Source organism: Chiloscyllium plagiosum, unplaced genomic scaffold (genome assembly GCF_037043375.1).
Source record: "Chiloscyllium plagiosum isolate Xiang-an unplaced genomic scaffold, Cpla_swu_hap1 HiC_scaffold_35, whole genome shotgun sequence".
NCBI classification, from domain to species: domain Eukaryota; kingdom Metazoa; phylum Chordata; class Chondrichthyes; order Orectolobiformes; family Hemiscylliidae; genus Chiloscyllium; species Chiloscyllium plagiosum.
In genome coordinates this window covers 33,344,465-33,371,649 of record NW_028270173.1, presented here as the reverse complement: position 1 = coordinate 33,371,649, position 27,185 = coordinate 33,344,465, and the positions used below count along the sequence as shown (strand labels likewise).

Sequence of the window (27,185 nt, the reverse complement as noted above, 5' to 3'; positions counted from 1 at the left end):
ATCCTGGTGCAGCTCATTCAGAAGCCTGGTGCAGCTCATTCTGAATCCTCGTGCTGTACATTCCGAATCCTGGTGCAGCTCATTCAGAATCCTCGTGCTGTACATTCAGAATCCTGGTGCAGCTCATTCAGAATCCTCGTTCTGTACATTCCGAATCCTAGTGCAGCTCATTCCGAATCCTAGTGCAGCTCATTCAGAATCCTGGTGCAGCTCATTCCGAATCCTCGTGCTGTACATTCCGAATCCTGGTGCAGCTCATTCCGAATCCTAGTGCAGCTCATTCCGAATCGTAGTGCAGCTCATTCAGAATCCTGGTGCAGCTCATTCAGAATCCTCGTTCTGTACATTCCGAATCCTAGTGCAGCTCATTCTGAATCCTGGTGCAGCTCATTCAGAATCCTCGTGCTGTACATTCCGAATCCTAGTGCAGCTCATTCCGAATCCTAGTGCAGCTCATTCAGAATCCTCGTGCAATTCATTCCGAATCCCAGTGCAGCTCATTCAGAATCCTATTGCAGTACATTCAGAATCCAACTGCAGCTCATTCCGAATCCTGGTGCAGCTCATTCCAAATCCTGGTGCAGCTCATTCCGAATCCTAGTGCAGCTCATTCCAAATCCTGGTGCAGCTCCTTCCGAATCCTCGTTCTGTACATTCCGACTCCTAGTGCAATTCATTCCGAATCCCAGTGCAGCTCATTCAGAATCCTAGAGCAGTTCATTCAGAATCCTAGTGCAATTCATTCCAAATCCTAGTGCAGCTCATTCAGAATTTTGTGCTGTACATTCCGAATCCTAGTGCAGCTCATTCAGAATCCTGGTGCAGATCATTCCGAATACTCGTGCTGTACATTCCGAATCCTGGTGCAACTCATTCAGAATCCTCGTGCTGTACATTCCGAATCCTAGTGCAGCTCATTCCAAATCCTCGTGCTGTACATTCCGAATCCTAGTGCAGCTCATTCCGAATCCTAGTGCAGCTCATTCAGAATCCTAGTGCAATTCATTCCGAATCCCAGTGCAGCTCATTCAGAATCCTATTGCAGTACATTCAGAATCCTAGTGCAGCTCATTCCGAATCCTGGTGCAGCTCATTCAGAATCCTGGTGCAGCTCATTCCGAATCCTCGTGCTGTACATTCTGAATCCTGGTGCAGCTCATTCTGAATCCTAGTGCAGCTCATTCAGAATCCTGGTGCAGCTCATTCCGAATCCTCGTGCTGTACAATCTGAATCCTAGTGCAGCTCATTCCGAATCCTGGTGCAGCTCATTCAGAATCCTGGTGCAGCTCATTCCGAATCCTCGTTCTGTACATTCCGAATCCTCGTGCAGCTCATTCCGAATCCTCGTGCAGCTCATTCAGAATCCTGCTGCAGCTCATTCCGAATCCTCGTTCTGTACATTCTGAATCCTAGTGCAGCTCATTCCGAATCCTAGTGCAGCTCATTCCGAATCCGAGTGCAGCTCATTCAGAATGCTGGTGCAGCTCATTCCGAATCCTCGTTCTGTACATTCCGAATCCTAGTGCAGCTCATTCAGAAGCCTGGTGCAGCTCATTCAGAATCCTCGTGCTGTACAATCCGAATCCTAGTGCAGCTCATTCCGAATCCTGGTGCAGCTCATTCCGAATCCTGGTGCAGCTCAATCTGAATCTTCGTTCTGTACATTCCGAATCCTAGTACAGCTCATTCAGAATCCTGGTGCAGCTCATTCAGAATCCTAGTGCTGTACATTCCAAATCCTAGTGCAGCTCATTCCGATTCCTGGTGCAGCTCATTCCAAATCCTCGTGCTGTACATTCCGAATTCTAGTGCAGCTCATTCCGAATCCTAGTGCAGCTCATTCAGAATCCTAGTGCAATTCATTCCGAATCCCAGTGCAGCTCATTCCGAATCCTATTGCAGTACATTCAGAATCCTAGTTCAGCTCATTCCGAATCCTGGTGCAGCTCATTCAGAATCCTGGTGCAGCTCATTCCGAATCCTCGTGCTGTAAATTCCGAATCCTAGTGCAGCTCATTCAGAATCCTGGTGCAGCTCATTCCGAATCCTCGTGCTGTACATTCCGAATCCTAGTGCAGCTCATTCAGAATCCTGGTGCAGCTCATTCCGAATCCTCGTGCTGTACAATCCGAATCCTAGTGCAGCTCATTCCGAATCCTAGTGCAGCTCATTCCGAATCCTCGTGCAGCTCATTCAGAATCCCATTGCAGCTCATTCAGAATCCTATTACAGCTCATTCAGAATCCCATTGCAGCTCATTCAGAAACCCATTACAGCTCATTCAGAATCCTAATGCAACTCATTAAGAAACCCATTGCAGCTCATTCAGAATCCCATTGCAGCTCATTCAGAATCCTATTACAGCTCATTCAGAATCCCATTGCAGCTAATACAGAATCCCATTACAGCTCATTCAGAATCCTAATGCAACTCATTAAGAAACCCATTGCAGCTCATTCAGAATCCCATTGCAGCTCATTCAGAAACCCATTGCAGCTCATTCAGAATCCCATTGCAGCTCATTCAGAATCCTATTGCAGCTGATTCAGAATCCTATTGCAGCTCATACAGAATCCCATTACAGCTCATTCAGAATCCTAATGCAACTCATTCAGAATCCCATTGAAGCTCATTCAGAAACCCATTGCAGCTCATACAGAATCCCCTTACAGCTCATTCAGAATCCTATCCCAGCTCATTCAGAATCCTATTACAGCTCATTCAGAATCCCATTGCAGCTCAATCAGAATCCTATTGCAGCTCATACAGAATCCCATTACATCTCATTCAGAATCCTAATGCAACTCATTCAGAATCCCATTGCAGCTCATTCAGAAACCCATTGCAGCTCATACAGAATCCCCTTACAGCTCATTCAGAATCCTATTACAGCTCATTCAGAATCCTATTACAGCTCATTCAGAATCCTATTGCAGCTCATTCAGAATCCAATTACAGCTCATTCAGAATCCTATTGTAGCTCATTCAGAATCCCATTACAGCTCATTCAGAATCCCATTGCAGCTCATTCAGAATCCCATTGCAGCTCATTCAGAATCCTATTGCAGCTCATTCATAATCCAATTACAGCTCATTCAGAATCCCATTGCAGCTCAATCAGAATCCTATTGCAGCTCATACAGAATCCCATTACATCTCATTCAGAATCCTAATGCAACTCATTCAGAATCCCATTGCAGCTCATTCAGAAACCCATTGCAGCTCATACAGAATCCCCTTACAGCTCATTCAGAATCCTATTACAGCTCATTCAGAATCCTATTACAGCTCATTCAGAATCCTATTGTAGCTCATTCAGAATCCCATTACAGCTCATTCAGAATCCCATTGCAGCTCATTCAGAATCCCATTGCAGCTCATTCAGAATCCTATTGCAGCTCATTCATAATCCAATTACAGCTCATTCAGAATCCTATTGTAGCTCTTTCAGAATTCTATTACAGCTCATTCAGAATCCCATTGGAGCTCATTCAGAATCCTATTGCAGCTCATACAGAATCCCATTATAGCTCATTCAGAATCCTATTGCAGCTCATTCAGAATCCAATTACAGCTCATACAGAATCCTATTGTAGCTCATTCAGAATCCCATTACAGCTCATTCAGAATCCCATTGCAGCTCATTCAGAATCCCATTGCAGCTCATTCAGAATCCTATTGCAGCTCACTCATAATCCAATTACAGCTCATACAGAATCCTATTGTAGCTCATTCAGAATCCCATTACAGCTCATTCAGAATCCTATTGCAGATCATTCAGAATCACATTACAGCTCATTCAGAATCCTATTGCAGCTCATACAGAATCACATTACAGCTCATTCAGAATCCTAATGCAACTCATTCAGAATCCCATTGCAGCTCATTCAGAAATCCATTGTAGCACATTCAGAATCCCATTACAGCACATTCAGAATCCTATTACAGCTCATTCAGAATCTCATTGGAGCTCATTCAGAATCCTATTGCAGCTCATACAGAATCCCATTATAGCTCATTCAGAATCCTATTGCAGCTCATTCAGAACCCCATTGCAGCTCATTCAGAATCCTATTGCAGCTCATTCATAATCCAATTACAGCTCATACAGAATCCTATTGTAGCTCATTCAGAATCCCATTACAGCTCATTCAGAATCCTATTGCAGCTCATTCAGAGTCACATTACAGCTCATTCAGAATCCCATTGCAGCTCATTCAGAAATCCATTGTAGCTCATTCGGAATCCCGTTGCAGCTCATTCAGAATCCTATTGCAGCTCTTTCAGAATTCTATTACAGCTCATTCAGAATCCCATTGGAGCTCATTCAGAATCCTATTGCAGCTCATACAGAATCCCATTATAGCTCATTCAGAATCCTATTGCAGCTCATTCAGAATCCAATTACAGCTCATACAGAATCCTATTGTAGCTCATTCAGAATCCCATTACAGCTCATTCAGAATCCCATTGCAGCTCATTCAGAATCCCATTGCAGCTCATTCAGAATCCTATTGCAGCTCATTCATAATCCAATTACAGCTCATACAGAATCCTATTGTAGCTCATTCAGAATCCCATTACAGCTCATTCAGAATCCTATTGCAGATCATTCAGAATCACATTACAGCTCATTCAGAATCCTATTGCAGCTCATACAGAATCACATTACAGCTCATTCAGAATCCTAATGCAACTCATTCAGAATCCCATTGCAGCTCATTCAGAAATCCATTGTAGCACATTCAGAATCCCATTACAGCACATTCAGAATCCTATTACAGCTCATTCAGAATCTCATTGGAGCTCATTCAGAATCCTATTGCAGCTCATACAGAATCCCATTATAGCTCATTCAGAATCCTATTGCAGCTCATTCATAATCCAATTACAGCTCATACAGAATCCTATTGTAGCTCATTCAGAATCCCATTACAGCTCATTCAGAATCCTATTGCAGCTCATTCAGAGTCACATTACAGCTCATTCAGAATCCCATTGCAGCTCATTCAGAAATCCATTGTAGCTCATTCGGAATCCCGTTGCAGCTCATTCAGAATCCTATTGCAGCTCTTTCAGAATTCTATTACAGCTCATTCAGAATCCCATTGGAGCTCATTCAGAATCCCATTGCAGCTCATACAGAATCCCATTATAGCTCATTCAGAATCCTATTGCAGCTCATTCAGAATCCAATTACAGCTCATACAGAATCCTATTGTAGCTCATTCAGAATCCCATTACAGCTCATTCAGAATCCCATTGCAGCTCATTCAGAATCCCATTGCAGCTCATTCAGAATCCTATTGCAGATCATTCAGAATCACATTACAGCTCATTCAGAATCCTATTGTAGCTCATTCAGAATCCCATTACAGCTCATACAGAATCCTATTGCAGCTCATACAGAATCACATTACAGCTCATTCAGAAATCCATTGTAGCACATTCAGAATCCCATTACAGCACATTCAGAATCCTATTACAGCTCATTCAGAATCTCATTGGAGCTCATTCAGAATCCTATTGCAGCTCATACAGAATCCCATTACATCTCATTCAGAATCCTATTGCAGATCATTCAGAATCACATTACAGCTCATTCAGAATCCTATTGCAGGTCATACAGAATCACATTACAGCTCATTCAGAATCCTAATGCAACTCATTCAGAATTCCGTTACAGCTCATTCAGAATCCCATTGCAGCTCATTCAGAATCCTATTGCAGCTCATTCAGAATCCTATTGCAGCTCATTCATAATCCAATTACAGCTCATACAGAATCCTATTGTAGCTCATTCAGAATCCCATTACAGCTCATTCAGAATCCTATTGCAGATCATTCAGAATCACATTACAGCTCATTCAGAATCCTATTGCAGCTCATACAGAATCACATTACAGCTCATTCAGAATCCTAATGCAACTCATTCAGAATTCCGTTACAGCTCATTCAGAATCCCATTGCAGCTCATTCAGAATCCTATTACAGCTCTTTCAGAATCCTATTACAGCTCATTCAGAATCTCATTGGAGCTCATTCAGAATCCTATTGCAGCTCATACAGAATCCCATTACAGCTCATTCAGAATCATAATCCAACTCATTCAGAATTCCATTGCAGCTCATTCAGGAACCCATTGCAGCTCATTCAGAAATCCATTGTAGCTCATTCAGAAACCCATTACAGCTCATTCAGAATCATTTTACAGCTCATTCATTATCTAATTACAGCTCATACAGAATCCTATTGTAGCTCATTCAGAATCCCATTATAGCTCATTCAGAATCCTATTGCAGCTCATTCAGAATCACATTACAGCTCATTCAGAATCCTATTGCAGCTCATGCAGAATCACATTACAGCTCATTCAGAATCCTAATGCAACTCGTTCAGAATCCCATTGCAGCTCATTCAGAATCCTAATGCAGTTCATTTAAAATCCTATTACAGCTCATTCAGAATCCTATTGCAGCTCATGCAAAATCACATTGCAGCTCATTCAGAATCCGATTGCAGCTCATTCAGAAACCCATTGTAGCTCATTCAGAATCCCATTACAGCTCATTCAGAATCCTAATGCAACTCGTTCAGAATCCCATTGCAGCTCATGCAGAATCACTTTACAGCTCATTCAGAATCCTAATGCAACTCGTTCAGAATCCCATTGCAGCTCATTCAGAAGCCCATTGCAGCTCATTCAGAATCCTAATGCAGTTCATTTAGAATCCTATTACAGCTCATTCAGAATCCTATTGCAGCTCATGCAGAATCACATTGCAGCTCATTCAGAATCCCATTGCAGCTCATTCAGAATCCCATTGCAGCTCATTCAGAAACCCATTGCAGCTCATTCAGAATCCCATTACAGCTCATTCAGAATCCTATTGCTGCTCATTCAGAATCCCATTACAGCTCATTCAGAATCCTATTGCTGCTCATTCAGAATCCCATTGCAGCTCATTCAGAATCCCATTACAGCTCATTCAGAATCCTATTGCTGCTCATTTAGAATCTTATCACAGCTCATTCAGAATCCCATTGCAGCTCATTCAGAATCCCATTGCAGCTCATTCAGAATCCTAATGCAGTTCATTCAGAATCGTCGTGTAACTCATTCAGAATCCCTGCATTTCATTTGGAATCTCTATGCATTTCATTCGGAATCTGCATGCAGCTAAGTCAGAATCCGAGTGCAGGGAATGCAGAATCCCAGTGTTGCTCATGCAGAATCCCAGTGTTGCTCATTCAGAATCCCAGTGTTGCTCATACAGAATCCCAGTGTTGCTCATACAGAATCCCAGTGTTGCTCATTCAGAATCCCAGTGTTGCTCATACAGAATCCCAGTGTTGCTCATACAGAATCCCATTGCAGCTCATTCAGAATCCCATTGCAGCTCATTCAGAAACCCATTGCAGCTCATTCAGAATCCCATTACAGCTCATTCAGAATCCTATTGCTGCTCATTCAGAATCCCATTACAGCTCATTCAGAATCCTATTGCTGCTCATTCAGAATCCCATTGCAGCTCATTCAGAATCCCATTACAGCTCATTCAGAATCCTATTGCTGCTCATTCAGAATCCCATTACAGCTCATTCAGAATCCCATTGCAGCTCATTCAGAATCCCATTGCAGCTCATTCAGAATCCTAATGCAGTTCATTCAGAATCGTCGTGTAACTCATTCAGAATCCCTGCATTTCATTTGGAATCTCTATGCATTTCATTCGGAATCTGCATGCAGCTAAGTCAGAATCCGAGTGCAGGGAATGCAGAATCCCAGTGTTGCTCATGCAGAATCCCAGTGTTGCTCATTCAGAATCCCAGTGTTGCTCATACAGAATCCCAGTGTTGCTCATACAGAATCCCAGTGTTGCTCATGCAGAATCCCAGTGTTGCTCATGCAGAATCCCAGTGTTGCTCATACAGAATCCCAGTGTTGCTCATGCAGAATCCCAGTGTTGCTCATACAGAATCCCAGTGTTGCTCATTCAGAATCCTCGTGCACCTCAGTCAGAATCTTAGTGCACCTCAGTCAGAATCCTAGTTCAGCTCATTCAGAATCCTAGTGCAACTCATTTATAGTCCTTGTGCAGTTTATTCAGAAATTTCTGAGCAACACATTCCAAATCTTCATGTAACTCATTCTGAATCCTAATGCAGTTCAGTCAGAATCCCAGTACAACTCAATCAGTGTGCCACATTACTGAACCCAGGTAAGAATTGAACTGCAAACTCACCGTAATTCTGAACTTGAAATGATATCACACCTTCATTTTTAGAGTTCCCGCTAACTGTTGCCCGGATCTGATATCTTCCAGTCCTATGATTAAGTAAACACATTGCATGATGGTGAAACTTGGTGAAAATAAGAGTGCACACTGATGAGTTGGGCCACATTCTGGACATAGTCCTTTTTAAATGTGGTATTGCTTGATGTCAAACCATCTCCTGTGAGGCATCTCAAACGTTTTAACAGTTAAAGGCAACTTGTTTCTGTCCTATCTAAATGTGGGCCCCAAATGCATTCGAGCAACCTGACTGTGTTCCATGCATGTGTTTGGATATCAATGCCAAAGCTGGCCTTTATTGCCCCTAATTGCCCTTTAGAAGGTGACATTCTCGAAATGACCGTCCCTCTGAAGAAGGGTCATTGGACGTGCACTGCTTTCTCTCCCCCTAGATCTGCCTGACCTGCTGAGTTTCTCCAGCAATTTCTGTTCTTGTTTCAGATAGAGCCTATGAAGTGGCTTGAAGTGCCAGGTATAAAAGTCGGCAAGTCATAGTGCAACTCTATAAGACTTTGGTCAGGCCCCGTTTGGAGTATTGTCTGCATGCTAGTTACCGTACTACAGGAAGGAAAGATATGGAGACTTTGGAGAGAGTGCAGGGCAGGTTTACCAGGGTGCGACCTGGATTGGAGTGTATTAACTATAAGGCAAGGATGGAAAAACCTGGATTGTTTTTCCTACAGCATTGGAGGCTGAGGTATGACCTGGTAGAAGTATATAAAAAGTGGATAGGATGAATAGTTGGAGTTTTTTTCCCAGGGCAATAATGTTAAATATTCCGGGGGGTTGGGGAGGGGGTGGGGGGGGGGGGGTGGTGGGGAACCATAGATTTAAAGTAAGAGAGGAAAAGTTTAAAGGAGATGTGTGAGGTACTCAGACAATAGTAAGGATGTGCTGGCAGGGGAGGAGATAGAAGCAGATACGATAGTAAAGGTGAAGAGGCATTTAGACAGACACATGAACAGACAGGGAACAGAGGGATATGGCTCATGTGCAGGTGGTTGGGATTAATTCAGATGAGCATCATGGAGGACATAGACTTGGTGGGCCGAAGGGCCTGACCCCGTTCTGCGCTCTGTATTTCCATTCGGTACATTGACCTGCACAGATATCACATTGAGCTCCTGGCATTCTCTAACGAGGGCTCATTTTCAAGACATGGACAGAATTGGGCACTGTCTGATGGTAACCTTCACTCAAACCAAGCATCCACCCAAGTCCATGATATCCCCACTTGATCCATTGGGTGATATTTATCCTCAAAATTCCCACTGTGTACCAATTCAAGGCTGTGGGTCTGCTAACTCTTACTCAACTGTGACCACTTACGCAATTTTATCATGTGGAGCCCAGGACCGTTCAAAATCAACTTTCTGATTGATCTCATCCTCTCTGTTTGTGCACTGAAGGAGGCCATTTGGCCCATCATGCATCTACTGACTGTGCATATATTGAGTTCTAGATGCACTGAGTGCCAAAATATCTCCTGAAATCCTCTCTAAACTTCTGGTTCTTACCTGAAAACCATACCCACCTCCCCAATCAATCATATCTATGTCTCTCTTGAGCTTGTATACCTCAGCCAGGTCCGCACTCAGCCTTCTCTGCTCTCAGGAAAACAATTCCATCCTCTTCATGGATGAACCATTCCAACACAGGCAACATCTTCGTGAATCTCATCTGTCCCCTCTCCAGTGTAATTACATCCTCCTTCTGTGGTGACCAGAACGGAACACAATATCCCAGCTGTGGCCTAAATAACATCTTGTACAGCTCCAACTATTCCATTCTCTTACCCCCAGTGCTTTGCTGAGTTTCATCTTCAGACAATGCCCCAAGTCTCCTTTGAATCCCCCCATTAATCCTGCCTCCACTCCATTCTTAGGTGCTGCATTCCTGTTCCCTAACCATTCATTGCGTGAGGAATGTATTCCACACGCTGCCTTCGCTTTTTTCTCCAATCGCTTTCAATCGGACCCTGCTGATCCTGATTCTTCTGCCAATGCAGAAGATTTTCCCAATTGACTCTGTCTATTGCCCTCATGATTTAAAAACACTTCACAAAAAAAAAATTCTCTTCTCAGCCGTTTCTTCCTTGGACAGTTTCTGTTTCTCCGATCTACGTCACTGAATTTCCTGATCGCAGGATTTTGACTCATATCTACACCCTCCCTAATGCCTTCTCATTCTTCTTGAGATGTGGTGCCTAAATTTGAGCAAAACACTCTATTTAACTCCCATGCTGCAAGCCTGTGGCAGGGCTCTGACCATTCCATTTTGCTCTTTCCTCAGAAATACTCCGAGCTGAACAGACTGCAGGAGTTTGGTGGCTGCTGAGACTTAACCTTACATTGAATCCTTCAATAAATCTGGGAGGCAAGATAGGTGAATGCAGCTGTCAAGCAATACGGAAATATACAATGCCTTATAGAGTCATAAAGTCATACAGCGCAGAAACAGACTTTCGGTCCAACTAGTCCATTTCGACTATAATCCCAAACTAAACTAGTCCCACCTGCCTGCACTTGGTACATAACCTTCTAAACCTTTCCTATTCATGTACTTATCCAAATGCCTTTTAAACATTGTAACTGTACTCACATCTGCCACTTCCTCTGGAAGTCCATTCGGCACATGAACCACTTTCTCTGTAAAAACGTTGGCTCTCTTTTTAAATTCTCCGCTCAACAAATGCTCTCTATCCTTGAGATCTCCCACCCTAGGGAAAAGATGCCTACCATTTTCCTATAGCCTTCATTATTTCATAAACTTCTATCAGGTTGTCTCTCAACCTCCTACTCTCCAGGGGTCACAGCCCATCCAGCCTTCCTTTATAACGCAAACCTTCCAAACCCAGTGACATCCAGGTAAATCTCCTTTGAACCCTCTCCAGCTTCATAATATCCTTCCCATAAGTGGGTGAAAAGAACTGGACACAGTGCACCAGAAGAGGCCTCTCCAAGGTCCTGTATAATCTCAACATGACGTCCCAACATCCTATACTCAAAGGACTGAGCAATGAAGGCAAGAAACACAATTTAGGCTTACATTTCAGACTGGATGCTGATTTCGCCACTATGCACTGAATCCAAGGCGTCTTGTTCATCCACACTTGCTAAAACATTACCCTGGGAGTCCTGAATAAAAGACACACATCAGCCATTCATTGCAGTTAAAACAAACTTAAGCAAACATCAAGTATTTTTGAGGGCAAATTCAGCTGCAAAGCTCCGTGGTAAAATGATATTAATCATTACTATTAGCTTCATCAGTTTCAATAAATGAAGCTGATTCTAATTCTAAACTGCTCCTCAAATTACAATTCAAGGGTTTCTGTCCAACCTCGAGTGTCCAAATTGTCTACTCCCGTTCCTAATCTGTACGTGCATATGTCGCCATGCTATTTGTCAAGGACTTCAATAGAGTGTGGAGGATCTTTACCGGAATAGCACTTGGAAGTGAACAGATTCATTTGAGAGACTGATGAAGCAAAGAGTAAGATGATCATGTAAATTTCTCCATAGAACCAGTCAGACTCTCTTTAACATGTCTAAGTGTGTGTCACAGCGAGTGCAGGATTACCCCCGATCTAACAGGATCCATGGGAACAGCATTCATCCTGACCAGGTATTGATACGTTTTTAGTAATTTGGACCTGAGGTATAGAATCCCTACAGCATGGAAGCAGACCATTCGGTCCATTGAGTTTACACTGATCCTCTCAAAGGCATTCCACCCAAACCCACCTCTATTCCCTATCCCTGAAACCCTGAATTTCCCTTGGCTAACCCACCTAGATAGCCCATCCCTGGACACTATGGGGTAGTTTAGCAAGGCCAATCCACCTACTGCACATCTTTGGACGTGGAAGAAAACTGGAGCACCTGAAGGGAACCCACCCAGCCACGGGGAGAATCCACTCAGACAGTTGCCTGAGAGTAGAATCAAACCTGGGTCCCTGGTGCTGTGAGGCAGCAGTGCTAACCACTGAGCCACCATGCCTCATGCAGTAAATGTTGGTAGAATATGGAACTATATCAAGAAAGAAAGTACAAAACCATCACTTACAGATACTTCTATTACAACCGTGGTACTTATGGGATTCAACTCTTCATCAAGTGTAAAGACTTGGTATCGTACTGAAAAAGAAACATGGTTTTCCAAGGTTACTAACTTCAAGTGGAATGGTTACAATCAATGGTGGAACCTTGAAATCCAATCCAAGAAAGTACACACAGAAACAGCACAGCTCCCAAAGATGATCTAACACGTATTTCTTATCCTTCTGAAAACGTTGCTGTCATAAAGGTACCAGTCTCACCTCTCTTGGATTTCCCAAGAGGCAACTGAAACTACACTTAGCCCCAGGCACGACAGAAATGGGAATCAAAATGCATCAGCTCCATCGAAACAATAAGCCCTCCATTATTTCCTCTTGCAAACTGTTGAGACCCCAAGGTCAGGTTATGGTTGCCTGTTGCCATCAAGTGAAACTAATGTCTAGATTCTATAGAATGACATAGTCCTGATGAAGGGCTTTTGCCCGAAACGTCGAATCTCCTGTTCCCTGGATGCTGCCTGACCTGCTGTGCTGTTCCAGCAATAAAGTTTCAACTTTGATCTCCAGCATCTGCAGACCTCACTTTCTCCTCGAACAGTACAGAAGGAGACCACTTGGTCCATCATGCCTGTGCTGGCTCTTTGATAGGGCTATCCAATGGGTCTCATTTGCCTAAATCTTTTCCTATCAAGTATTAGATATAAAAGAAGGTTACTCTTGAATCTGCTTTCATTGGGATTTCCAGCATTTCACAATCAAGGAAGCTGCAAAATAAGTGTCCATGGTGTCGGGGCCAAGGTACTTGCATTGACAAAGGATTGGCTGACTGGCAGAAGGCAGAGAGTAGAGACAAAGGGTCTTTTTCAGGACAGCAACTGTTGACTATTGGAGTTCTGTACAGGTCTGTATTAGAACAGGACTAATCACATTATACATTAAAGATCTGGATGATCAGGGTATTGTTGCTAAATATGCAGGTGACACAAGGTTAGGTAGAGGGATAGGTAGTGTTGAGGAGGCAGACAGGCAAGAAGGGTTACACCCGAAACATTGACTTCTCCACCTCCTGATGCTGCCTGGCTTGCTGTGTTCTTCCAGCCTCCTGCGTGTCCATGCAGAAGTACTGGGGCAGGCTAAGAGAATAGGTAAAGAAGTGTCAGATGGAACGCAATGTGGAAAAGTGTGAGGTTATGCACTTTGGTGGGAAGAATAGAGGCAAAAGAGAAAAAGGCTTCAGAAATCTGAAGTTCAATGGACTTGGGAGTCTTACACCAGGATTCTCTTAAGGTTAACATGCAGGTTCGTTTGCCCTCACTATGTCCAGCATTTCTCCCCAGTCTTCGCGATTGCGTTTGCCACATATTTGAAACAACTTCCATGTATGACAATGACACGTGACACATTCGGGCTCAAATTTTCCTGCACTCTATCAGTGAAAAGTGTTGAGACTAGATCAGTTGCCAATATGCCAACCGACAATGAATTAACACAGAAGATGCCCTTTGCTCACATAACTATTTTGTCCCTGTACGCAGCAGGCAAGCCTGGATGATTGGTCTGTTTGATCTGGAGCAATTGCTTACCAGTTTCGTGAGGTTTGTAGATGGGTTTGTCAGTTATAACATAAATGAAATAAGGTCGTGGTGCCAGTCGAATCCGTGTCTTTCGGGTCACACTAAATGGGATTTCAGCCACCAGCACTGCATAATGTGTTTCATGGGTAATGTCCAAATGCCTGGTCTTTTCTGGAAGAACCTGGGAAATAAAAGTTTTGTGAGTTACTTTAGGGAATACTCACTCTCAACTGCACGATGCAACCATTCCCAACAACAAGGTGGTTAAGGATGTTCAAGATTTGGAGATGCCGATGTTGGACTGAGGAGCAGGAGAGTCAACATTTGGAGCATAAGCCCTCTATCAGGAATGAGACTTGTGGGCCAAGGGGGCTGAGAGATAAATGGGAGGGGGTGGTGGGGCTGGGGGTGTGAGGTAGCTGGGAATGTGATAAGTAGGTGGAGGTGGGGGCGAAAGTGATAGGTGGGAGAGGAGGGTGGAGAGGATAGCTGGGAAGGAAGATGGTGATGCCGAGTTGGAAGGTTGGGACTGGGATAAGGTGGGAGGAGGGGAAATGGGGTAACTGGTGAAATCCGCATTGATACATTTAATCAATTTTAATGACAATCTATTTGATCGTGCAACTGGATAATGGATGAAAATAGTGACAGACACTGATGATATGATATAGCCTTACAAAACTCACAATTCATTTTCTTACATTTGTTTCAACAGTTACGAGAGCAATTTGTTAATGAATCTGCTGGGAACTTTACAGTTCCAGGGATGTTAAAAGTTAAGAGGAGAGTTTGCGCAGTCTAGGCTTGGGATTCCTTGTATCTGATTAAGATTACGTGGTGATCTAACTGAGGCTATTAAAATGTTTCAAGGATTTGTCAGGGTAGACAGAAAGAGAGAAACTATTTCACCTGGTGGTGAGTGTCTGGGACAAAAGTCAGAACAGTCATTAAAAATTAAGGCTAGGCTGTTCAGTGGTGATTCGTGGAAACATTTCTTCACACAAAGGTCAACGGAAATCTTCGTGGTGGGAAAACTCCGAGGTACAGTTATTCAGGATGGAATTCATCACCGCATAGCAAAAAGGTGGATTGATTAGGAACAGCCAGCATGGAATTCTAAAGGAGAAGTTGACCTTAATTAACTTAATGGAGTTCCTTGAAGAGGTAATATCAAGGATATCTGAGTGTAGCGCTGTGGATGTGGTGCATGTGGATTTTTAAGTGGAGTTTGATACACTACCAAATGGCAGACTGGTGAGAATTATTACAGCTTGTGGAATAATATGAATAGGAGCAAAATGGATACAAAACAGTCTGATTGGCAGGAAACAGAAGTTTACAGGTAGAAGCTAACAGGCATTTTCCAGGCTGTAGTGCAGCACCCAGCATTCAGCACTGGGTCTCTTACTTTTACTGACTTTTATATATAAGCGACTCTGATCTTGGGTGGAGGGGCAGTCGCAAAATTTTGCTGATGATTCAAGCATTGTAAACTGTGAGAACTCCAGAAAGACATAGACAGTTTGGTGGCATGGGCAGATAAATAGCAGAGTGGGATGCTGCATTTTAGTTGGAAGAACACAGACAAACAAAGCAAAATATGATGCATAATTCTTAAGGGTATGTAGGAGCAGAGATATATATATCGTGTGTGTGTGTATGTAAAAATGGCAGGAGAGTTAATAAGTATACTGAGTTATTAATGAGGCATAGGCTTCAAGAACAAGGAGGTTATGTTGAGTTTCTGTAAGGCACGTATTAGACCTCAGGTGAAGTATTCTGTACAGTTGTCGGTGCCACACTGTAGGAAGAATGGGAACACATTGCAGAGAGTGCAGGAGAGGTTTACAAGCGTGTTTCCAGGGATGGGGAACTTCAGTGATGTGGATACGTTGAAGAGGTTGTGATGGTTCTCCGAGGAGGGACGAAGGCTAAGAAGAGATCTGACAGCTTTTCAGCATCATGAGTGGTCTGGATGGAGAAGGGAGGAAGACTGTATTCCGGCTTGGAATGGGATTGAGAAGTGCAGCGGAGGCTTTGGTCTAGTTGGATGATAGAATGGCTTCAAGGGGTTGAAAGGCCTCCCTGTTTTCCCACATTAGTGAACCAAAACCCTCAACAATCGAATTACCTGCATGTGGATAACTTTGGTGAAGTTGTTTGCCTGGTTCAGGTCGACCTGATGTCTCTGGGACAGTAGGACATCCTGTGATTCCCCTGATTGTCCCTCAAAGTAGACAGTGATGGCAACACTGGCGGGAGCCTTGAATACTTGAACAGTGATCGTCTCGTTCATGCCAATGTGAACCACTTTGGGAGCAGTGATCAAGTATCTAAGAAAGTCAACACAGCACACTGCTTCAGGAAATCAGCACTTTCACATACCTGCCCAGTTAGAGCCTGACCTATCTAACAGTATTTCAATCTTCCTGACCGATCTGTTCACCTCCTTTCAAGTAAGTAAATGGATGAGAAATTAAGCACCATCCTTATTCTCCCAATTAGTTGGATGTAATGCTTTCTGGCCCCTTGTGTATCTTCACCCTCTAGCTCTCCATTGCTTTTCCACCATCTACAAGACAGAAGTCAGGAGTGTGATGGAATTCCCGCATGATTGGCACCTCATCCACAAGCATCCACTCCCTCCACCACCAACGCTCAGTCGCAGCAATGTGTATCGTTTACAAGATGCATTGTAGAAATTTACCAAAGCTCCTCAGACAGCACCTTCCCAACTGGCAATCGATTCCATCTAGAAGGACAAGGGCAGCAGATACATGACAACACCAGCCCCTGCAAGTTCCCCTCCAATCCACTCATCATCCTGACTTGGAAAGATAACGCTGTTCATTCACAGTCGCTGGGTCAAAATCCTGGAATCCCCTCCCTGAGGGCATTGTGGTCAACCCACAGCAGGCAGATTGTAACGTTTCAAGAAGGCAGCTCACCCTCACCTTCTCAAGGGGCAACTAGGGACAGGGCAATAAATGCTGGGTCCAGCCGGCAACACCCATATCCCACGAGTAAATAATAACAAAAAACACTCCACTTGCAGCTCCAACAACACTCAAGAAGCTTGACGCCACCCAGGGCAAAGCAGCCCACTTGATCAGCCCACATTCACAAACATTCACACCTTCCATAACTGAGGGTCAGTAGCAATAATGAGTATTATTTATAACATGCACTGCAGCAACTCACCAAGGCTGCTGAGACAGCACCTTCAACTAGAAGGACAAGGGCAGTAGATACAAGGGAACACCACCCCCAGCGAGTTCCCCTTTGAGCCACTCACCATCCTGGTTTGGAAATATATCGCCGTTCCTTCAATCTGCTTAAGCCATGTGGATCTCAAAACTTCGACTCAACAGACTTCATTCTCAGCGAGGAACTGAGCTCTTTTATGCAACTCAACCAATAAAAGACACAGTGATGCTCCATTGTTATTATAAAACCGTCCCTTTATGTGAGCAGGATAAAATGGTCTCAAAGCAAGAAAATAACCCCTGATTTACCGTCACAGAAAATCCAGCATCACAGCTTTTTTTTTAATATTAGTTCTGTCAAAAGAAGCTTTTCAGTTTGGCTTACGCACATTAATCTCTTGGACGAAGAATTGACAACATGTAACAACTGGGAGTTAAGTAATGGGTCAAAGTTATGAAACTGTCCAGTGTGGGATGATACCTAGACCCCAGGCTTGAGCAATTCAAGATGTCAGCTCATCACCACCACCTCCAGGATGGGCTGTTATTAGGGCTGGGGTTTAGATTAGAGTGGTGCTGGAAAAGCACAGCAGGTCAGGCAGCACCGGAGAAGCAGGAAAATCAACGTTTCGGGCAAAAGCCCTTCATCAGGAATAGAGGCAGGGAGCCTCCAGAGTGGAGAAATAAATAGGGGGGGGTGGGGCTGGGGAGAAAGTAGCAAAGAGTACAATAGGTGGATGGGGGTGGGGATGGGGACGATAGGTCAGGGAGGAGGGTGGAGCAGATCGGTGGGTAGGGAGATTGACAGGTAGGAAGAGCTTCAAGGCAGAGGAGATGACCTGGGGGTTGCAGTGAGTGATAGAGAGAGATTCATTGAGATTCTTATTAGGGCTGGGCAATAAATATTGGCCCAGCCAGCAGCCCAGTGCGCTGTGAACATGAACGACAATTCACTCTACCATTGGTGCCTATTCAATAAGGGATGCGTAATACACTCCCTAGACACTCACAAGTCTAATTGCTTGGAAAAGGGAAATCAATCCTGACAAAGGGCTTATGTCTGAAACCTTGATTCTCCTGCTCCTCAGATACTGCCTGACAGGCTGTGCTTTTCCAGCACCACACTCACAAAAGCCAGTTAACGCAGAGCAATCTGTGATAAGGGCTGAAAATGTGTTGCTGGAAAAGCGCAGCAGGTCAGGCAGCATCCAAGGAGCAGGAGAATCGACATTTCGGGCATGAGCCCTTCTTCAGGAATGAGGAAACTGTGTCCAGCAGGCTAAGATAAAAGGTAGGGAGGAGGGACTTGGGGGAGAGGCGTTGGGAATGCGATAGGTGGAAGGAGGTCAAGGTGAGGGTGATAGGCCGGAGTGACGGTGGGGGCGGAGAGGTCAGGAAGATGATTGCAGGTTAGGAAGGCAGTGCTGAGTTCGAGGGTTGGGACTGAGAAAAGGTGGGGGGAGGGGAAATGAGGAAACTGGAGAAATCTAAGTTCATCCCTTGTGGTTGGAGGGTTCCTAGGCGCAAGATGAGGCGCTAACCCTAGACTACACCTCCTCCCACCCTACCCTAGACTACACCTCCTCCCACCCTGCCCCCTGTAAAAACGCCATCCCATATTCCCAATTCATTCGTCTCCGCCGCATCTGCTCCCAGGAGGACCAGTTCCAATACCGAACAACCCAGATGGCCTCCTTCTTCAAAGACCGCAATTTCCCCCCAGACATGATCGACGATGCCCTCCACCGCATCTTCTCCACTTCCTGCTCCTCTGCCCTTGAGCCTCACCCCTCCAATCGCCACCAGGACAGAACCCCACTGGTCCTCCCCTACCACCCCACCAACCTCCAGATACATCGTATCATCCTTCGTCATTTCCGCCACCTCCAAACGGACTCCACCACCAGGGATATATTTCCCTTCCCACCCCTATCAGCGTTCCGAAAAGACCACTCCCTCCGTGAGTCCCTCGTCAGGTCCACACCCCCCACCAACCCAACCTCCACTCCCGGCACCTTCCCCTGCAACCGCAAGAAATGCAAAACTTGCGCCCACACCTCCCCCCTTACTTCCCTCCAAGGCCCCAAGGGATATTTCCATATCCGCCACAAATTCACCTGCACCTCCACACACATCATTTACTGCATCCGATGCACCCAATGTGGCCTCCTCTATATTGGGGAGAATGGCCGCATACTTGCGGAACATTTCAGAGAACACCTCTGGGACACCCGCACCAACCAACCCAACCACCCCGTGGCTCAACACTTCAACTCCCCCTCCCACTCCACCAAGGACATGCAGGTCCTTGGACTCCTCCATCGCCAGACCACAACAACACGATGGTTGGAGGAAGAGCGCCTCATCTTCCGCCTAGGAACCCTCCAACCACAACGGATGAACTCAGATTTCTCCAGTTTCCTCATTTCCCCTCCCCCCACCTTGTCTCAGTCCCAACCCTCGAACTCAGCACCGCCTTCCTAACCTGCAATCTTCTTCCTGACCTCTCCGCCCCCACCCCCACTCCGGCCTATCACCCTCACCTTGACCTCCTTCCACCTATCGCATTTCCAACGCCCCTCCCCCAAGTCCCTCCTCCCTACCTTTTATCTTAGCCTGCTGGACTGACTTTCCTCATTCCTGAAGAAGGGCTCATGCCCGAAACGTCGATTCTCCTGCTCCTTGGATGCTGCCTGACCTGCTGCGCTTTTCCAGCAACACATTGTCAGCTCTGATCTCCAGCATCTGCAGTCCTCACTTTCTCCAATCTGTGATAAGGACCATGTAATCTGCTTTTGCACCTATTTGCAGGGTATATATTGGCCGAGAGTTCATCTTCAGAATGCTATCTTTAATATCCATCTTTAAGGGCAACAGTTGTGATCACGCTGTCCCTTAAAAGATCTGGAGTGTGCTCATCAATCCCTCGGCACTGCACCTCATCCAATCATATTTCGTGTCATTGAAAATGAATGGATGTAGAAGCACTTTGTTTTCTTGAGTTTGTGATCTGAAGCTAGATCCAAACCACAGCGCTATGGGTAGGGCAAGGGGGCAGATCCCAGAGCTGCACAGTCAGAATGGGCACTGAACCTGATATTGTTGGCAATAAGGCAATTTTTGAGTGGGAGCAGCGGCCGAGTAAAGGCGAACCCGGGAGACAACAGCTAAGGTAAAACAGTTTGTTTCAAAATTACTTACCTGTAGCGGGCAGCGGTGTTTTTTATTCTCTCTTCACAAAAAGAGCGGGAGCAGCAGAGGAAGTGACGGCAAACAGAGGGGCAGCCGGGAAGGAGAACTGTGAGTATAAATACTCACCTTTTAATCACCAACGGTCATTTGAGTGGGAGCAGCGGAAGTGAGGTTGGAGCGCATAGCTGGGCGGGAAGGTAAGTGATTAGTATTTGAGTGGGTGTGTTCTACTCAGTGTTATTGACTCAGTGTTCTTGTTTTTGGAGAAAGTGTACAGTCATGGCAGCGCAGGCGGTGGAATGTTCCTCCTGCAGGATGTTTGAGGTAGGGGTGACCACCGATACTCCTGCCGACTTCGTCTGCAGGAAATGCAGTCAGATCCTGCTCCTCACGGAACGAGTTAGGGAACTGGAACTGGAGTTGGATGAACTGAGGATTATTCGAGAGGCTGAGAGGGTGATTGATAGAAGCTACAGGGACATAGTTACGCCGGAGAACCGAGGTAGCTGGGTAACAGTTAGAGGTGGGAAGGGGAAGAAGCAGGCAGTGCAGGGTTCCCCTGTGGTCGTTCCCCTAAAAAATAAATATACAGCTTTGGAAACTGTTGGGGGGGACAGCGTTGCAGGTGTAAGCTGCAGTGAAGGGGTCTGTGGCTCTGAGACTCAGAAGGGAAAGGGGGAGAGGAGGAGAGCGCTAGTTATAGGGGACTCTCTAGTTAGAGGGACGGACAGGCGGTTCTGTGGACATGGGCGAGACTCACGGATGGTTTGTTGCCTCCCGGGTGCTAGGGTCCGAGACGTCTCAGACCGTGTCTTCAGAATCCTTAAGGGGGAGGGTGTGCAGCCAGAAGTCGTGGTGCACATTGGCACCAACGACATAGGTAGGAAGAGGGGTGGGGAGGTCATTCAAGAGCTCAAGGAGTTAGGCTGGAAGCTAAAAGCTAGGACAGACAGAGTCGTCATCTCTGGGTTGTTGCCGGTGCCACGTGACAGTGAGGCAAAGAATAGGGAGAGAGTGCAGTTGAACACGTGGCTGCAAGGCTGGTGTAGGAGGGAGGGCTTCAGATATTTGGACAATTGGACTGCATTCTGGGGAAGGTGGGACCTGTACAAACAAGACGGGTTGCACCTGAACCAGAAGGGCACCAATATCCTGGGGGGTAGGTTTGCTAGCACTCTTCGGGGGGGTTTAAACTAATTTGGCAGGGGGATGGGATCCGGACTTGTAGTCCAGCAAGTAGGTTAGCTGTTTGTCAGGATGCCCAAGACTGTAGGGAGGCTGTGGAGAAGGTAGCACTGACAGGGACTACTTGCGGACACAGAGATGGGTTCAAGTGCGTATACTTCAACGCAAGGAGTATCAGAAATAAGGTGGGTGAACTTAAGGCGTGGATCGGTACCTGGGACTACGATGTTGTGGCCATCACGGAAACGTGGATAGATGTGGGACAGGAATGGCTGTTGGAGGTTCCTGGTTACAGGTGTTTCAGTAAGATTAGGGAGGGTGGGAAAAAAGGAGGGGGGGTGGCATTGCTAATTAGAAATGGTATAACGGCTGCAGAAAGGAAGTTTGAGGGGGATCTGCCTCTGGAGGTAGTATGGGCTGAAGTCAGAAATAGGAAAGGTGCAGTCACCTTGTTGGGTGTTTACTATAGGCCCCCCAATAGCAGCAGAGATGTGGAGAATCAGATTGGGAAACAGATTTTGGAAAGGTGCAGAAGCCACAGGGTCGTAGTCATGGGCGACTTCAACTTCCCAAATATTGATTGGAAGCTCTTTAGATCAAGTAGATTGGATGGGGCGGTGTTTGTGCAGTGTGTCCAGGAAGCTTTTCTAACGCAGTATGTAGATTGTCCAACCAGAGGGGAGGCCATATTGGATTTGGTACTCGGTAATGAACCGGGACAAGTGGTGGGCTTGTTAGTGGGTGAACATTTTGGTGATGGTAACCACAATTCTGTGACTTTCACCTTGGTTATGGAGAGAGATAGGTGCGCACAACAAGGTAGATTTTATAATTGGGGGAAGGGAAATTACGATGCTGTAAGGCAGGATTTGAGGAGCATACGTTGGGAGCTTAGGCTGTCAGGGAAGGATGTGGTGGAAATGTGGAACTTTTTCAAAGAGCAGATACGACGTGTCCATGATATGTATGTACCTATCAGGCAGGAAAGAAATGGTCGTGTGAGGGAGCCTTGGTTGACGAGAGAGGTTGAATGTCTGGTAAAGAGGAAGAAGGAGGCTTACATAAGGTTGAGGAAACAGAATTCAGACAGAGCAGTGGAGGGATACAGGATAGCCAGAAGGGACCTGAAGAAAGGGATTAGGAGAGCTAAGAGAGGGCATGAAAAATCGTTGGCGGATAGGATCAAGGATAACCCCAAGGCATTTTATGCGTATGTGAGAAACCTGAGAATGACGAGAACGAGGGTAGGGCCGATCAAGGACAGTAGTGGGAGACTGTGTATTGAGTCGGAAGAGATAGGAGAGGTCTTGAACAAGTACTTCTCTTCAGTATTTACGAACGAGAGGGACCGTATTGTAGAAGAGGAGAGTGTGAAATGGACTGGTTAGCTAGAAGAGATACCTGTTAGGAAGGAAGATGTGTTGGACATTTTGAACAACTTGAGGATAGACAAGTCCCCCGGGCCTGACGGGATATATCCTAGGATTATGTGGGAAGCAAGAGAGGAAATTGCAGTACCGTTGGCAATGATTTTCTCGTCTTCACTGGCAACGGGGGTGGTACCAGGGGACTGGAGAGTAGCGAATGTTGTGCCCCTGTTCAAAAAAGGGAATAGGGATAACCCCGGGAATTACAGGCCTGTTAGTCTTACTTCTGTGGTAGGCAAAGTAATGGAAAGGGTACTGAGGGATAGGATTTATGAGTATCTGGAAAGACACTGCTTGATTAGGGACAGCCAGCACGGATTTGTGAAGGGTAGGTCTTGCCTTACAAGTCTTATTGAATTCTTCGAGGAGGTGACCAAGCATGTGGATGAGGGAAGAGCAGTGGATGTAGTGTACATGGATTTTAGTAAGGCATTTGATAAGGTTCCCCATGGTAGGCTTATGCGGAAAGTCAGGAGGCATGGGATAGAGGGAAATTTGGCCAATTGGATAGAAAACTGGCTAACCGGTCGAAGGCAGAGAGTGGTGGTAGATGGTAAATATTCAGCCTGGAGCCCAGTTACAAGTGGAGTTCCGCAGGGATCAGTTCTGGGTCCTCTGCTGTTTGTAATTTTTATTAATGACTTAGATGAGGGAGTCGAAGGGTGGGTCAGTAAATTTGCAGATGATACGAAGATAGGTGGAGTTGTGGACAGTGAGGAGGGCTGTTGTCGGCTGCAGAGGGACTTAGATATGATGCAGAGCTGGGCTGAGGAGTGGCAGATGGAGTTCAACCCTGCCAAGTGTGAGGTTGTCCATTTTGGAAGAACAAATAAGAATGCGGAATACAGGGTTAATGGTAGGGTTCTTAGTCAGGTGGAGGAACAGAGGGATCTTGGGGTCTATGTACATAGATCTTTGAAGGTTGCCACTCAGGTGGATAGAGTTTGTAAGAAGGCCTATGGAGTATTATCGTTCATTAGCAGAGGGATTGAATTCAAGAGTCGTGAAGTGATGTTGCAGTTGTACAGGACTTTGGTTAGGCCACAGTTGGAGTACTGTGTGCAGTTCTGGTCGCCTCACTTTAGGAAAGATGTGGAAGCTTTGGAGAGGGTGCAGAGAAGATTTACCAGGATGTTGCCTGGAATGGAGAGGAAGTCGTACGAGGATAGGTTGAGAGTTCTCGGCCTTTTCTTGTTGGAACGGCGAAGGATGAGGGGTGACTTGATAGAGGTTTATAAGATGATCAGAGGAATAGATAGAGTAGACAGTCAGAAACTTTTTCCCCGGGTACAACAGAGTGTTACAAGGGGACATAAATTTAAGGTGAAGGGTGGAAGGTATAGGGGAGATGTCAGGGGTGGGTTCTTTACCCAGAGAGTGGTGGGGGCATGGAATGCGCTGCCCGTGGGAGTGGTAGAGTCGGAATCATTGGCGACCTTTAAGCGGCATTTGGATAGGTACATGGATGGGTATTTAATCTAGGTTAGAAGTTCGGCACAACATCGTGGGCCAAAGGGCCTGTTCTGTGCTGTATTGTTCTATGTTCTATGTTCTAAGGTGGCATGGTGGCTCAGTGGTTAGCACTGCTGCCTCACAGTGCCAGGCACTCGGGTTTGATTCCTACCTCGGGCAACTGTCTGCGTGGAGTTTGCACATTCTCGCTATGTCTGCGTGGGTATCCTCCGGGTGCTCCGGTTTCCTCCCATAATCCAAACGATGTACAGGTCAGGTGAATTGGCCGTGCGAAATTGCCCATAGTGTCAAGTACATTAGTCAGGGGCAAATGTAGGGGAATGGGTCTGGGTGGGTTACTCTCCGGACGGTTGGTGTGGACTTGTTGGGCTGAAGGGCCTGTTTCCACTCTGTAGGGAATCTATAATAAAAATAATAAAGCTGATTTATGCTTCTCGGCCAACCAAACCCCACCCCCCCCCCCCCCGCCCTGGAGTCTGAGCAGCTTTGGCAACATGCAGTTTCATGTGGGTGTTGTAATCTGGAGTAATGGATTATGATGGCAGAGGGTCCAATGCTGTTTAAAATTCTCTCACGGTATGTGGGTCTGTCTGGTGGTGTCAGTGTTTATTGCCCTTGAGAAGGTGGTGGTCAGCTGCCTTCTTAAATCGCTGCTGTATGTCGCCCACAACACCATTAGGGAGGCAATTCCAGGAATAATGAAGGAACAGCGATATATTTTCACATCAGGAAGGTGAGTGGTGTCTCCATGTATCGGCTCCCCTTGTCATAGAGTCGTAGAGTCATACAGTGCAGAAACAGATCCTTCAGTCCAAATCGTCCATGCCAACCAGATATCCTAATCTAATCTAATCCCATTGGACAGCACTTAGCCCATATCCCTCTAAACCCTTCCTATTCATATGCCCATCCAGATGCTTTGTAAATATTGCAATTGTACCGGCCTCCACCACTTCTTTTGGCAGCTCATTCCATACACGTACCACCATCTGCGTGAAAACGTTGCCCCTTAAGTCCCTTTTATATCTTTCCTCTCTCACCCTAAACCTATGCCCTCTAGTTCTGGACTCCCCCACCCTAGGGAAAAGGCCTTATCAATTTACCCTATCCATGCCCCTCATAATTTTGTAACCTTCTATAAGGTCACCCCTCAGCCTCTGACACTCCAGGGAAACCAGCACCGGCCTGTTCAGCCTCTCCCTACAGCTCAAACCCTCCAACCCTGGCAACATCCTTGTAAATCTTTTCTGAACCGTTTCAAGCTTCACAACATCTTTCCAACAGGAAGGAGACCAGCGGGTAGAGGTGATGGTTTTAGAAGGTGCTTTAAGAAGAGCCTTGTGACGTTCTCCAGTGCATCTGAGTGTCAGTGGTGGAGGGAATGAATGAAAGCAGCCAGCCAGGAATCACTCACATATTCACGTGATGCTACTGCTTGATGCTAGAAGGACTTACCTCTCAATGGTCTTTAGCCATGTCGTGAACATGACCTCCCTGGCTATCAAATCCCGAGTGGGACGTGAACCCAGAATTTCTGTCTCACAGGTAGTGATGATACCATTGATTGAAAGTCAGAAGCGACCATAAGACACGTATGAAGATGCAAAACATATTTGCAAGGGCGATACCGAAACTGAGGCTTTACACCTTTACGAAACATTGAATGGGCTGGAGCATTTTTCTCTCACAAAGTGAAGGTTGGAGGTAAGAGGAAAAAGCTTTTAAGAAAAACACGAGGGATAATTTTTTACACAGAGAGTGGTTCGTGTGTGGAATGAACTTCCTGAGAAAGTGGTGGATGCAGGTACAATCACAATGTTTAAAAGACACTTGGATAAGTACATGAATAGGAAAGGTTTAGATGGATATGGGCCAGGAGCAGGCAGGTGGGACTAATTCAGTTTGGGATTATGGTCGGCATAGACTGGTTGGACTGAAGGCTCTGTTTCTGTGATGTCTGACTCTATAACTTTAATCAGGGTCTTTAAGATATGATAGGGCCTGATGAGGCAAAAAGTGGAGAAAGTGGTTCTAGTTTTGAGGGAAACTGGAGCTAGGGACTGTAAATATAATATAGAGGCAAGCCAATTCAATAAAGGAAATCAGGGGAAGCTTCTCTAGTGGCACTAGTTAGGTGGTTGTTTCCGACTAGCACAGATATGGTGGGCCGAAGGGCCTATTTCTGTGCTGCAGACCTCTGTGATTGGCTGCCACACATTGAGATGGAAGCCTTTTAGAGAAAGCTGGATAAATAAAGGAGGTGGGAAGGGATGGATGGATACATTTATAGGGTGAAGAGAACAGGAGCAGACACGTGTGGAGCATTAACGGCACACTATGGCAGTTGGGCTGAATGGCCTGTTTATCTCCTGTACGTTCTGTGCAATTCTCTGCATCCCGCCTCTGTGTTTTCCCCCTAAAACTCAGAGCGTCAGCGTTAACAGAAGTTTGAACGTCATAATGTTTTTTTCCAGTCCGCACTAAATCATTCCACAAGGTCACATCTTGAATGTTCAATAAAACTCGTTGCCCTTCGCCTTGGTGCTAACTAAACTGTGAGGTTGTCAGACATTACTGTACAGCGGCTTTGCTCAGTTCAAGTAGTGAAAGTCGATACTTACGAGGTTTTTTGTTCAGTGAGAGGCAGCAAGGAGCAGGCAACGAGCAATATCCCCAGCAGCTCCATAACTGCACAGGTGCCCAGTCCAACAGTATCGAAGATCAGAGCAGGCTGTGGGCTTTTAGTGGATCAATATTGACAATGCATTAT

General features: G+C 45.6%; 1 protein-coding gene across 2 annotated transcripts in view; it reads right to left on the bottom strand.

Moving 5' to 3' along the window:
* Positions 1 to 27,185, bottom strand: part of LOC122541248 (complement C3-like) — a 91,275-nt gene extending 64,090 nt beyond the window's left edge. For both annotated transcript variants that reach the window (XM_087979486.1, XM_087979487.1), the window contains exons 1-6: positions 27,037 to 27,185; positions 16,064 to 16,265; positions 13,942 to 14,113; positions 12,367 to 12,437; positions 11,347 to 11,435; positions 8,248 to 8,330 (exon numbers count right to left, since the gene is read on the bottom strand). In XM_087979486.1, coding sequence (XP_087835612.1) covers positions 8,248 to 8,330; positions 11,347 to 11,435; positions 12,367 to 12,437; positions 13,942 to 14,113; positions 16,064 to 16,265; positions 27,037 to 27,101 — 682 coding nt within the window. In that variant the 5' untranslated portion in view covers positions 27,102 to 27,185. The remainder of the gene's footprint in view (positions 1 to 8,247; positions 8,331 to 11,346; positions 11,436 to 12,366; positions 12,438 to 13,941; positions 14,114 to 16,063; positions 16,266 to 27,036) is intronic.